The 14955-nt window shown below is 39.3% G+C and overlaps 1 protein-coding gene and 1 non-coding gene across 2 annotated transcripts; one reads left to right on the top strand and one right to left on the bottom strand.

Moving 5' to 3' along the window:
• Polr2d (RNA polymerase II subunit D) lies at nt 1–14182 on the bottom strand. Its single transcript, XM_047545551.1, has 4 exons — nt 14062–14182; nt 6009–6189; nt 3219–3314; nt 1–1444 (listed from the first exon to the last, which is right to left on the bottom strand). Exons 1-4 carry the CDS (start codon nt 14132–14134, stop codon nt 1366–1368), a joined length of 429 nt encoding a protein of 142 aa, XP_047401507.1. The 5' UTR covers nt 14135–14182; the 3' UTR covers nt 1–1365.
• Trnai-uau (transfer RNA isoleucine (anticodon UAU)) lies at nt 8941–9017 on the top strand. The gene has a single exon. It is a non-coding gene; the product is annotated as a tRNA-Ile (tRNA).
• Nucleotides 14183–14955: the final 773 nt, after the last annotated feature.

Below are 14955 nucleotides of genomic sequence, written 5' to 3'. Positions count from 1 at the left end.
CACCTAGTTGCTGAGGCTGGACTTGATTTTGCAATCCTCCTGACCAAGCTTCCTGAGTCACTGAGATTACAGGCATGTACCACCTCACCTGACAAAACTATTTTGACTTTTAAAACCAACTTTGTTCTTTCCCCAATTTCCTCTTAGGATCACGAGTTCATATACAAAGTGCATATACAAAGTGTCAGAAAGAAAAAAATTCTAACTGTGAAGAAAACACAAATATTTCCCTTCAGAAAAATCATAGCTACAATGTTTGGCTATTAGCATACACTACTTGCCTCAGGTTGAGTGACTTCACTGCAGTGGCTCAGGAAGGGTCTTATTGCCTCCATCCAAATCAACCCCATCACAGAACACCTGTTGCTAAGTAGCAAGTGAGAGGTTTGGAATGGATGCCCCATAAGAGAAAAAGACTTCAAAGAGTTCAGACCTTCAAGTCTTATCTATGAAAGAAAACATTATTTTTTTCTCTGCTGGGATGGCATCCAGGGCCTTTCACATGCATGGTGAGTGTTCTACCACTGAGCTACATCTCTACCCCTCCAATTTCTCTCGAGACAAGGTTTTGCTACATTGCCTAAGTTGGTCTTGAACTCCTGCATTTAAGTGGTCCTCCTGCCTTTGCCTCCCAAGTGGTTGGAAATACAGGTGTGTGTCAGTGCCCAACTGAAGAAAAAAATCTTAACTCGGTGACAAATGAGTTCTGTGGGCTGCTACTTATCCATATTCTGCAATACCGCCCAAGGAAAAAGAGACAAAATATCTGTCTATTTCCAGGCTAAAGAGCACACCTCATGGCACAATTATACCCAGGTGTAACTGCTTCCCATGAAATGCCTCCTCCCTGTTTCCTGGGTTAAGCACAAGGATGGCAAGGATCTCACAGTTATTAACACTCACACCCTTCCTTTAATAATTTGAAACAATGATATTGGTCTGGCTTAATTCTTCCTTTTGCATCTAGGTAATACTGTTCTTTCCCTACAGAAGTCTTCTATGTTCTACTTTAGTTTCAAAAACTACAAACACAAAATTTCAAAATATGAAATGTTATGAATAAAAATGTGGGGTCCAAAATCACAGTATGAGATAGTCAACAGTGTGGCTTATATAACACCCCACCCTCACCCTTCCCAGCAGCAAGCTTAGGCAGTCACTACAAGGCTGCTTTAAGATTACATGGTCATTATGTCTAACAGTCAAATTTGAAACAGCAACCTAAACCCACACCAAGATAGGCTGTCCTCTTCACAAAATCCAAATGTCTTCTCCAATAGTTCTATGCAAGGCAGACCCAGCCCCTGGGAGGGTGGTGTTGTGCTGGAACATGGTTCTCCCAAGAAGCTGAGTGAAGTTTGGAGATTAATATTGAAAACTGCGCTTTGTCTGGATATCATCAAGAATCTGCTGCAGTTCCTCATCTTCAAACCGCCCCTCTAGGCTGCAAGAGAACCAAAAAACATGACTGCCTTAGCAATTGACAATTTCCCCACTCTTATCATGCTCATCTCCCAGCATTTATCTATATATCCTATACCTTTACCTTTCAACTATATTTCTTTTCTACTTTTCCTTGTGAGAACATTATAACATATTTTGAATACATAAAAGATACTTATAAAGGCCTTAACAATTAACGCTATTTGACTTATCTTTCCTAACTATAACAGAACAATTGAGGGTCCAACCCTATGCTTCTCCCCTTCCTTCCCCAGAAATAATCACTGTCCTAAATTTGGCATTTATCATTCCCACATATTTTTACTGTACATATACTATATGTATCCATAAGTGATATAGAACATAAGTTTTCAAAGTTTATGTTTTTAAACTTTATTACTTAAAAATTTTTTTTTTTTTTCCTGGTCCTGGTAATTAAGCTCCCACTCTATCAATGAACTACACAGTCCTGTTTTTAAACTTTGTAAGAAATAGTACTGGGTCAGGCATGGTGGTACATGTCTATAATCTCAGCAAGTTGGGAGGCTGAGATAAAAGGACTACAATTCAAGGCCATTCTCAGCAGCTTAGTGAGACCCTAGACAATTTAGCAAGAACCTGTCTCAAAGCATAAAAAAAAAAAAAAAAAAAAAATGGATGGGATGTATTTTGTTGCATTGTGCATTGAACTAACAAGCCAGGGCATCAACATATATTAGGTATGTGTACTATTCTAAAAACCACAAACTTAAGGATAATAAATTATCAATATGCTTTAGCATTTGCTAATTTTACTATATTCTTGTTTTGTATTTTTAGAGAAGTTATAAGATTATAAATTCAATTTGAATAATGTTTAAAACCACATGTTATTTGGGGCTGGGAATATAGCTCAGTTGGTAGAGTGCTTGCCTTGCATGCACAAGGCCATGAGTTCAATCCCCAGCATTGCAAAAACAAAAACAAAAACATATTCTATGACAAAGGGTCTTAAACTTAAGATGGCCAAAGCACTGGTATATTTGCTATAAATAGATTTTTAAGAGCTTTGTTTTTCTGATATTAAAAGTTAATAAAGACCTGTTTTCATTAACTTGATGAAAAACAAGGGGGGGGGGACCAAAAAAAGAAATGGCATCATACTACACATATTCTTCTGCAATTTTTTCTGTCCAAATTCATTCTGTCATGTGTTGATGTTATTTCATGATGTTTTAGTTCTTTTTTTCACTGATGTACAATAAACATTGCATGACCATAAAAAGATTCATTTATCTACTCTCTTGTTGACTGATACGTTGTTGTCCAATTTGTGCTATCACCAGCAATAAACACCGGAATACATGTCTCCTAAACTTGAGTGATATATCTTTAGGACATGTACCCAGGAATGGCTTTTTGCATTAGGGGATACATTCATCTTTAACTTTACTAGACATAGTCAAATTGCTTTCCACAGTAATCGTACTAATCTGCAATATTAGCATCAATATATATGAGTTTCAGCTGTTCCATATTCTTACTTGCACTCTGTGGTATAGAACCATCATTTTCTCATACACTATTAAAAAGGTATTCTCGAGTACTAGCACAAGCCAGTAATCCCAGCAGCTCAGGAGACTGAAGCAGGAGGATCACAAGTTCAAAGAAAGCACTCTCAATCAATGTTGGTGGTTATCTATCCAAATGTTAAATGCATACACCTTTTAGACACAGTGATTCTTTTTGTAGGAATTTATCCAATACACACATAATTTATCTCAACTGGTACTAACCTTGGAATCAGAGCCTTGGACTCCTCAGCAGTCTCTGGGCAAAGATTGGCCAAACAGGCCAACTCAAATTTATGCAGTTTTTTCTGGAGCAGCAAGCTAATCACAGGAAAGGAAAACAAAACCAACAAAAAAGAATGATCAACAGAAAAAAGGAAGATCACACATGGCTTTATGTGTGCAAAGCCTATGCTCAACTACTGCCCTATATCTCCAAACCTCATTTTTCTGTTTTTGAATATAAACTTGTTCTAGTAAGGCAAATATTGGTGGGCTCCATGGGAAACTGGTTGCCAAAGGAGCCAATCATGTGATTAGGGGGTTGGAATTTCAGTCCCTCCTACCCTCACTGTCTGAGGGAGAGGAGCTAAAAGTTGAGTTAATCACCAATGCATAATATTGTGACCAATCATGCCTACATAATGAAGCCTCCACAAAAACTAGAAAGAACAGTGTTCAGAGTTTCCATGCTGGTAAATAAGAACATAGCCATGTGCCAAGAGGATAGCACTTCTCAACTCCAAGGAGACAGAAGATCCTGTGCTTGGGACCTTTCAGAACCTTGTCCTATGTATTTCTTTATCTGACTGTTTAAAAACAGCCTTTGTAATAAATGGATAAACAAAAGTAAACTGACTGCCCGAGTTCTATGGCAGTTTTTAACAAATAAATCTAACTTAAGGAAGGGGTCATGGGAACCACCAAGGAAAACGACATGGATCAGACATTTAAGTCACAACCTGGGACTTGCAACTGACTTCTGAAGGCGGGTGGGCAGTTTTGAGGCATTAAGTCCTTAACCTGTGAGGTCTGACATTCTCCAAGAAGAATGTCAGAACAGAACTGAATAACAGCTGGTATTGAACTGCTTGGTGTGTGCGGAAAAACTCCTCACATATCTGGTGTCAAATGTGTTGAGTGACTATGTCAATAGGAAAAAGGATTTGTTTTTTCTTCAGAAACATCCTCAAATGCATACTTCTTTGAGCATCTGATTGAATTCTGTGTGGGTATCCTTTTGTCCTTTGTTCTTTTTATTTATTTTATTTTTGGTACTGGGGATTGACCCCAAGGTCACTTGATCACTGACCTACATCTCTAGTTGAGGTATGCCTGGAACTTGCAATCCTCCTGCCTTAGTTTCCCAAACTGCTGGGATATAAGCATATGCCACCATGACCAATAAAATATTACTACTACTCCTTGGTGGTTTCTTTCAGTAATGGAAATTGAACCCTCACCTATACTAGGCAAGCACTCTACCACTAAGCTACACCCCAGCCCTCAGATTATGTCTTAGTTTTCTCACCATTTTCTGTATATCAAACATATGAACATCTGCTAGTTTCAATTTTTACTACATTTTTAATTATAATATGCTTCCAAATGGAATTGCCACAATATATTTAATTACTACTAAATCTTTGGGGTTGTCTTTGGTCATTAAAAATAGTAGTAAGGGGTCTGGGGTTCTGGCTCAGTGGTAGGGCACTTGCCTAGCATGTGTAAGACATAAGGTTCGATCCTCAGCACCACTTAAAATTTTTAAAAAAACTAAATAAAGTTAAATAAATAGTTCTAAGGGGTGGACAGTGTAGCTCAGTGGTATTCCTCAATGTTATACCATGTGTTTAACATGTTAGAGGCCCTAGGTTCAATCCCCAGCATCCAAAACAAAAGTGGCCAAAGGGGCCAGGCATGGTGGCACATGTCTGTATTCCCATGACAGAGGTTGAGGCAGAAGAATTCCAAGTTCCAAGCCAGCATCAACAACTTAGGGAGGCCCTAATCAACTTAGTGAAACTGTCTCAAAACAAAACAAAAAAGGGCTGCGGATATGGCTCAGTGGTTAAAGGTCCCTGGGTCCAATCCCTAGTACAAAAATAAATTTTGAAAAAATGGCCAAAGGGAATTTTGGTCTTATAAGCAATTAAAAAAAATTGGGGGGGTGGGGGCGGGGCCATGACTGAGGCTATAGCTCAGTGGCAGAGAGCTTGCCTAGCATGTGTGAGCACTGAGTTCGATCCTTAGCACCACATAAAAAAATGAAAACAAATAAAGGCATGCTGTTCATCTACAACTATAAAAAACTAAAAACTAATTTTTTTTTTGGCTAGGCACAATGGATTAGGAACCTGAGGCAGGAGGATTGCCAAGTTCAAAAGCAGCCTCAGCAATTTAGTGAGACCTTATCTCAAAATAAAAAACAAAAAGGGCTGGGGAAGTGGTTTAATGGCTCAGAGGTAAAGCACCTCTGGGTTCAATCCCTACTATCAAAAAAAAAAAGAAAGAAATTGGGGGGAATGCTGTGGGTCAAACCTAGGGCCTCCCACATGCTAGTTAAGTGCTCTGTCATTGAGCTAGATTCCCGGCTTAATTTATACATTTTTATCAGACATTATTTTATTTACATTAAACTCACAGGTGCCTGGGAAAGGGAGAAGGGGCCTACGAGGTGATGCACATCTGTAATCCCAGCAACCCAGGAGGCTTAGACAGGAAGATCAAATTGGAGGCCAGCCTCTCAATTTAGCAAGTCCTTAGCAACTTAGCAAGATCCCGTTTAAAAATAAATAAATAAAAAATAAAAAGGAATGCAGATAGAGGAGACAGAGCTCAGTGGTGAAGCATTCATAGGTTCAATCCCCAGTACAAATTTAAAAAGAAGGCAGGAAGGATAGCATTCTTTAGGTTCAATCCCCAGTACAAATTTAAAAAGAAGGCAGGAAGGATACATTCTACCTGCAGATGTCCAGTGGTCTGGATTAATATAAACTTTCTTTTGGCACTCACCTACGGACACTTGCGATGGTCTCTCGATTTTTGAAATGACTGAAACGGGAAGTATAGTTTAAAGTTTTCATGAAGACTCCTGAGAGTTCCTGCTCATCTTCTGCACTCTCATTTTGTTGCTTTCGATGCTCCAGAAGCATATGAACTTCTGAATTTAGAAGAGTCTCGGCTGTTTCAAACTCTATTTGTGAAAAGCATAAATGTCAGCTGAAAATATTCCTCCAAAGTCAGATTATAAATGCCCATTTTGCATTTGAACATTGTCCTGTTCTGCAGAAACCCAGGGGCTTTTCTACTCCACATCTTTATTTTTATTCACACTTATGTACTACAGGAACAGAATTCATGATATTAAAATTTAGCTCATTTGGGCTAGACATTTTCTGACACCAAAGAATCTGACCTGAACATGCTATTAAATAGCAACACATCCTTATTCTAATTGGACCACTTACTGATTTAAAATCAGAGACCATTAAGAATTATTTCTTGCCAGGCATGGTGGCCCACGCCTGTATTCCCAGTAACTCAGGAGGCTGAGACAGGAGAATGCAAGTTCAAGATCAGCCTCAGTAATTTAGCAAGGCCCTGAGCAACATTTGAAAAAAAAATTATTTCTCTCTAGCCTGTATAAACTCATAATCTTTATATTTCTAACAATGCTAATATGGTACTCTCAATTTTAGGAACTGTTACATGTTAAGAAGTGCCAACATGGGCTGGGGTTATAGCTCAGTGATAGAACACTTACCTAAGGTGTGAGGCACTGGGTTCAATCCTCAGCATCACATAAAAATAAATAAAGTTATTGTGTCCATCTACAACTAAAATTCTATATTAAAAATAAATAAATGCCAAGGTTCTGGAAATACACATTAACAATGTACCCCAAGTTCTATTTTAGTGCCTGCACAAACCTATTACCAGCAATCTTAAAAAAAAATAGGGCTAAAAAAGAAATCTATGACTACTTCCTATAATATATAGCAACCATGCTGGGCATAATGGCACATGCCTATAATCTCAGCAACTCACAAAGCTAAGGCAGTAGAATCCCAAGTTCAAGGCTAGTCTTGGCAACTTAAGAAAGACCATTAGCAACTTAGCAAGACCCTGTCTCAAAAATAAAAACTGTGGATATACTCAGTGGTAAAGCACCCTTGGGCCCAATCCCCAGAACCAAAGAAATTACACACACACACACACACACACACACACACACACAGCAACCTTTTTCTATATTTTCAGAATAACACTGTTATAAAAATGTTACTATTCCCTTGGAAAAATCATTTGTATAGGACAATATGTTCCTAATACTTATCTCAAAGTATTACAGCTGTTTTTTGTCTGTCTTTCCCTTTCTTGTGATTTCCTCCAAAACAGGAACCATTTACAAACATGAATTCATGTTTATAATTCCAAACCAAGGAAGAGGAAGCAATGGTAAGGAAAATCTATGGAATTTAAAGGTGATTTGGGTATGCTTACTAATAGAGAAATCACTAATACCTCCATCAGAGTTAAGCCTTCCTTCCCATTTCTTTCTTTCTTTTCTTCCTTTCTTTTTTTTGCAGTGCTGACAAGCACTCTACCCTAACCCAACCCCTTCCTTCCCATATCTTAAGTCAGGTGACAGGAGCTTCATTCTCCTTTCCCAACAGTGGCAGTCCACATGGAGAAAAGGAGAAAACAGTATTTGTATTAGAAAGGCACTTAGTGCTGCTGAATGTAAGTACTCAAAAGCTGTTTTCCACTTGAGGGCAGCAAAGTTTGAAAAAGAAGAACCTTAGGACATAATCTTTTCCAGTCTCTAAACCCATTACAGGAGATATCCCACACTGAATACCTCTTATGTACCAGAACTTTACTACTTTTCATCTTCAATCCTCTGAGGTATAAGTTCAGGTGAAGAAACTAATGCTTCAAGCAATTAGGGGAGAAGGCATCAAATATCAGGACTCTAAGACCAAAACTCTGAAGTGAGAGGGACAACTGACAACACTGCCACCACCTGCTCCCTGAAAACAAGAGAAAGCAGCCGGTATTTTATTTTTATTTTCGGATAGGGTCTTACTAGATTGCCATAGCATGGCCTCAAACTTCTGATTCTCCTGTCTCAGCCTCCTCCCCAAGTTGCTATGATTATATGCATTTGCCACTACACCTAGCTCATTACAACTATTAATGACAGTTTCAGACAAGTGGCATTTTTTTATAATTTTTTGGGGGGTGCTGGGTTCAGACCCAGGGTCCTGCACATGCTAGGTAATTGTTCTACCACTGAAGTACACCCTGAGCCCATGGATGGTCTTGTGTGTGTGTGTGTGAGACTGAACCAAGGAGCACTTAACCACTGAGTCATATCCCTAGCCCTTATTTTTATATTTTATTTAGAGATAGGGTCTCACTGAGTTGCTTAGGGCCTCACTAAGTTGCTAAGGCTGCCTTAACCTTCCAAGCTGCTGGGATTACAGGTGTGCACCACTTCATCCAGCCATAAATGGTCTTCTTATTCTGCATATCTTTTCACTCTGGTACAAAATGGTTTAGGGGATTTCTTTAGGTGGGGGAGGAAGTGACTGGGGTCATATAATCCCTTTTTGAAAAAAAAAAAAAAAAAAGGCCTATTACCTAATCAATCGTTACTGCTACTTGTGTATAAATATAGGCAGATTTTATTTGGGGGCAAATATATTTGAGAGTTAATACTGAAAGTATTCATCTTTGTGATCTTATCTACCCTTACAGTCCCACAGTGAAATATCACATGATTGTTTACATTCCATAGCAATGGTTTCCTTGATTCTCTCTATATATTCTAAAATACATAATAAACATTTTATATGCCTATATCAGCTGAAAAGGTTAACAGATATTGAGAACTCTGACACTGTTAACTGCTAGGAATTAAGAACTAATTATAGGGGCTGGGGAGATAGCTCAGTTGGTAGAGTGCTTGCCCTATAAGCACAAGGCCCTGGGTTCGATCCCCAGCACCCCCCCCCAAAAAAAAAAAAAAAAACTAATTATATCTAAGTCAATAAATCATGTGTATCAGATGCTGAGTTAACCAAAACAAATATTTTCAGAATGTAAAAAGAAACCAAATTTTAAAACTAAGTATAAAAAAACCCACCTTACCATGAAATTAGGAAACTGTCTCCTGTTTAGTTATTATACCATTAAAAAATAAGCACCTATTTCCATTTCACCAAAAATGCCCATGATTTTGTCCCATGGAAAAACTAAACCTCCATTCTATAAAATACAAAATTGGAAGCAACCTGAGTGTCTAACTATTGAAAGACAGATTATGGTACAACCAGAAAGAACTGTCTGACCTTTAAAATAAGTAGACAGATCTGGGTGCTGTAGTACACACCTGCAATCCCAGCTACTCAGGAGGCTGAGGCAGGAGGATCACAAGTTTGAGGGCTTTGACTCTGTCTCAAAATAAAAAATGATAAGAGCAGGGAATGTAACATAGTGGTAGAGCACTCCTGGATTCAACCCCTGGTACCACAAAATAAATATAAAAAAATTAAAATTTCTATAAAGTATGTGGTCTAATTTTGATTACAGAATTCCTGTAGCAATTTTTTTGGGGGGCAGTGCTTTGGATTGAACCCAAACCCTAGCACACAGTAGGCAAGCACTCTACAACTGAGCTGCAACCCCATCCCATTTGTGTGGGGGTGAGTGGTATGCTTCTTTCTTTATTTTCTGGTGCAGTGTTAGGGATAGAACTCAGTGCCTCGCATGGTAGACAAGAGCTCTACTACCTGAGTTACACTTATAGCCTCTATGTTTCTGTAAGCATAAAGTTAATATGGAAGAATAAGCACTTAACTATTTACAGTAGCTTCCTCTGCGTGAAAAGTGTATGGAGTTTCACTTTTTATTGTGCATATTAATTTTTTTTTTTTTAAGGTACTAGGGATTGAACCCAGGGTCCTTACACATACTAGGCAAGTACACTACCACTGAGTCACATCTCCAGTCCTAGATGCAATAACTTTTAAGACAAGAGAATACTACTGAAGTGTCTCCCCTATTTACTTTGTACTTTTTAAATTTTTAAACTTTTTACTGTAATATAATTATAGGCTAATTATGATTGTAATATAATTATAATTATAGTACAGATAGTTCTTATACAGTTAACTTCCCTCAAAGATGATATCTGACATTAAATTCTAGTATAACATGAAATATCAAAACCAGGAAATTGACATCAATGCAATCTATAGATCCCCTCCATATTTTAGTGAAACTTTGCAAATACTGGCTTGAGTTAAAAAAATGATCTCAAGTATTACCAAAAATAAATCAGGTGTGTATTTGTTCTGGTTGCTTAGCTTTTAAATGTTTTGATGTCTGTCATAAAGCCTTCATACTACCTCTTAACTGAGAGAAAATGTGCTCTTGAAATGAGTTTCTTCATTTATAGTAATGAATATAAATCCACATTTTAAAGAATTTAAATTTTGTGTTTTCAGTCTGACATCTTGTGCAAAGATTGAGATCTAATAGTTTTCCCGAAGTTCCAAAACATCTCAATCTTCTTGTTTTGGTTTTTGCATGAGCACATGCATCATGCTAACATCTTCAACCAGCCAGTGACTCTGACAGCCTGAGAGGTCTGCTCTTGGGAGCAGCGCTGTGTGCAGCATGCTACATGGCAAGTTCCACCATGAACCAGAACCATCACCACAGTTTGTTCCACACTCTCATTTCCTCGTTTTAAAAACTGGAGCGTTCTTTTATTTTGTGCTTTTACATTTAAAAAGTGTTAGCATGAACCAGTCCTTTACACTATGGTGCCTACCAAGTACAGTTAACTTAAGCACAGACATATTTAGTGATGTAGAGAATGAAAACAGTCAAAGTCTTCACCTCATAATTAAAATTAAGAAATGAGAATTTTTTTAAAGTGATTTAATCAGCATATTTGTAGAACAAACTTATCTGCTTATTAGGCAAGATAAATCCACCTCTGAAATCTGAAGAAATCCTCAATGCACACTCTTTCAGTCAATAAACACTTATAAGTTTCTGCTAGATGCTGGGTACATTATGGAGCTTAGGTATTACCTTCTCTGGAGATTTTCTATACTTTTCCCCTTGACTCCCTTCATCCCAGTACCCTGGGGAATTATCAAGTTTCATTTGCTTCTTAACAGATGTTATACCTGTGTCATGATCTCTTTCCTTTACTGTCTCAGATCAGCATTACCCAAAAGATGAGTTTATCTACTCCATAAAGCTATTGAAGTTTAAGTTTCCCAGTTCTTCCTCTGCATGAGCCTCTTGCTAAGACCTGAAAGAAGTCTCAGCACTATGTTTACGTTGAGAAAATGCAAGCTGCTCCTGTATTAGATTTTTTATGTACCAGCCAAATTGTACCAGCTTCAAGCCCCACAGAACCCGGCTCTAACCTCGTATAACAGAGAATGGTCATAAATGAGTAAAATGCCCCCTTCTTCCCTCAAGCTGCCTACAGCTAAAACATGGGAAATTTCAGGAAGAAGAGCACAATTTCATACAAGAGGGAATATCTTGCTTTCATCTTTGTGAATGCTTATGGTACCTTAACTAGGAAGATGATAAACCCACAAAACTGAAAAGTAAGCATGTATTGCTGAACAGTATTTTCAGGGTGCTTTCCAATTTGAAAGAAACATGAAAGGAATTATATTTCCTAAATTCCATGTTTGATACTGTTACATGCAGTAACATTTAGGAACAGAATAAGAAATATGAGTTTTTTTTTTTTTTTTTAATTGTATACAAATGGGATACATGTTGTTTATTTGTACATGGAGTCAAGGCATACCATTTGTGTAATCATATGCTTACATAGGGCAATGATGTTTGATTTATTATTTTTTTCCCTTCCCCCCCACCCCTCCCACCCCTCTTTTCCCTCTATACAGTCCTTTCCTTCATTCTTACCACACTCCTTATCCCTAACCCTAAACCTAACCCTAAACCTAATGCTAACCCCTCCCACCCCCTGAGTTCTTGATAGTTGGGGGAGAAGATTATGAAACAAAGTGACTTTTGAATGGTTGCAGAGAGAGTTTGGGAATCTCTGTGATTATAACAACAGTTTCAACTGTGAAAAGCTGCCTTGTTGACAAGCAGGTCCCTGTGTGGGCCTTAGGAAGACTCCTAGACTCTCCAAAAGAGGGGTTTCCCCAATGTCCTATGGATAATAAACAACAGAAGTAGAAACATTGATTTACTATTCATCTGAAGCTCAAATCTAAGACCCTGTACTCAAGTCTTGTGATTCAGGAGAGCTTAATTTGTTAAAGGTTAAATTTTCTGATTTGTTTTTGTTTTTTTTTTTTTTGGGGGGTGCTGGGGATCGAACCCAGGGCCTTGTGCTTGCAAGGCAAGCACTCTACTGACTGAGCTATCTCCCCAGCCCCAAATTTTCTGATTTGTAAAAGAAAACCTATAATATCTTTCCTATTGAAAGGTTAAGAAAACTAAATGTGATCAAATGTAGCAACAGAAAAGTCCCAAGGAACAGAAATGTTCACCATGGGTACTGCTAAGGCCCTAATAATGGAGTTACTTATGAGTGATCTCTTTGCTTACTTTGTGTTTTTTTTGGAACCTCAAGATACAGTTTTTTAAAACTTTTTAAAAAACCTTCCTGCAGATTTAGGTTTCTAAATCACAAATAAAGTATATCCCACAACACAGAGGAAGTAACCTAATAGCCAGGTGATTTACTTGTTAGCATCTGAAAAGGATTCTCTTCTAGACCAAACTCTAGGTTCCTAAGCCTTCTTCACCTACACTTCCCCTAGTGCTGGGGGTTGAACCCAGGGGCCCTCTACTCATCTACTACATCCCCAGCCCTTATTATTTTGAGACAAGGTCTTGTTAAGTTGCCCAGACTGGCCTCCTACTTTTGATCCTCCTGCCTCAGTCTCCTAAGTCTCTGGAATTGTAAGTATGCACCACCTCATCCAGTTTCTAAGTCTTCTTGACTAAACCTCAACCCCTGTGATAAAGATTTGAACGAAATATTAAAATGGTTTCTAACAGCTCAAGACTGCATTCCTAGGATGACTCTCTTAAGTGTCTGCCTGAGAAAAGTTGAGACTGACAAAAAAAAAAAATTGTAGTTTGTTCCAACTAACATCTGAAGATAGGGCCCATTTCTAAGTCTCTAGGACAGTAGGAGCCTATGCCAGTTATCAAGGCCAGGAGGGTCTCATAAAGGAACAACCTTCCCTTTCCCATTTTGTGATATTTCACTTACCCGACTCTGTGCTCATCTCCTTTCTATTCCTTCACTCTCCCTTTAAAAAGGCCAAGAAGTTCTGTACAATCTTTACAGGTTTCTCTACTGCAATATTACGCATTAAAACCTATTCAGGACTAAGGATGTAGCTCAGTGATGAGAGCACTTGGCCAGTACGCGAGAAGCCCTGGGTTCAATCCCCAGCATCACAAAATAAGTAAACAAAAACAATAAAAGAAAAAAATCCGTCTTGACCACTTAGTGTACGGCTTTATCTCCCAGCACTCTGGAGGATGTTAACAGATAAAGTAACTACTTAACGTTCGGTGGCGCACGTCTGTAATCCCATAACTCGGGAGGCCGTGACAGAAGGATCGCAAGTTCGAGGCCAGCCTCAGCCAATTTAGCGAGGCCCTGTCTCAAAATAAAGCATTAAAAAAGGGTCGGAGACGTGGCTTAGTGGTTGAGCGCTCCTGGGTTCAATACCTGGTACCCCTCCCCCCACAAAAAAGGTAAGATGCCGCCAGAAAGAGCGAAGTTGGCTGCCAAGGACTCCAAGGATCGGGGAGTGGCCCTCTCCACAAGCCATTATGCAAAAGGCAGACCAGGGTCCAACTGTGCTGGCGGGGAACGGCCCTCAAGGGTCGGCGTCCCAGTTCGTTGCTTCACGTCGCGCGGGAAACCAACCCCCACAGCTTGCTGAGGCGTCTTGAACAAAGTTGAGAACCCCAGGCCTTCAGCGACCACGTGAAGTGGCAGGAAGAATCAAGCGGCCCCGTGCCTCACCTTTGGGAAAGATAAGCTGTGAAGCGTCCTCTTCCACGTCGCCCGTCCGCGGATCACTGCCGCCGGCCGCCATCGCCGAACCGCATACTACCACAGACTGTCGGAAACGGAAGCGTGGAGCTGCGGGCTTCCGCCCCGGAAAGGGTGGGGCACGGGTGAGGCCTGGAGTGGGCGGGGCCGGAAAGGCAACTGACAGAGGCAGCGAGGCTGGGACCCACCCGGGCGCGAAGAGCACATCAGGGCCGGATACTGGAGGTTCTTGGCCAGTGGAGGGTTGTCCTGCGCCTGCTGGCGTCCAGGGAAACCGCCTTTTTCTTCTGCAGTACTCTTGCCGCACATCCTGGGATGGATCACTAGGCTTCCAGGAAAGGATCAGGAAAGGATTAGGTGAGGTGCAAGAATGCGCTAAGTGACTGACCTAAGGAACTGACTTTGATGAAAAGCTGGATAGGTGATTCCGAAAGCATACGGTGGAATTTCTTTATGACTTAAGCATTTTAAAAATTTGATTGATTTCTTATATTCTGATATTTCTGAACGTACGGACAGTAATATTGAGAAGGCTTTATCGCATCTTTTGGAACATTTGGATGGTAAGTGGGAAATTAAGCAAATGAAAAATGATGCTGTTTTCAACTCCAGAGAAAACAGAAGGTTGTTCATAAGGGGAAAAAATCATAACCCCTACTTAACTCTTTAGCGAACAATATTTGGATAGTCATAATGAAAACTGCTGACTTAATAAAAAATTAAGGTATTATCAGACAAGAATGGGTATTCCTTTAATTTGTAAATATAATCGTTTTACAAAATTAATTGCTGTGTATCTGTATTTCCAGAAGGAAAATATAGGAGAAGATAGTTTAGTAGGTTATGTAGTACTGACAGTTTGTT

This window comes from Sciurus carolinensis, chromosome 3 (genome assembly GCF_902686445.1).
Source record: "Sciurus carolinensis chromosome 3, mSciCar1.2, whole genome shotgun sequence".
In the NCBI taxonomy this organism is placed as follows: domain Eukaryota; kingdom Metazoa; phylum Chordata; class Mammalia; order Rodentia; family Sciuridae; genus Sciurus; species Sciurus carolinensis.
Note: the sequence above shows the minus strand (reverse complement) of the source record. Positions and strands in the feature narration are given on the sequence as shown.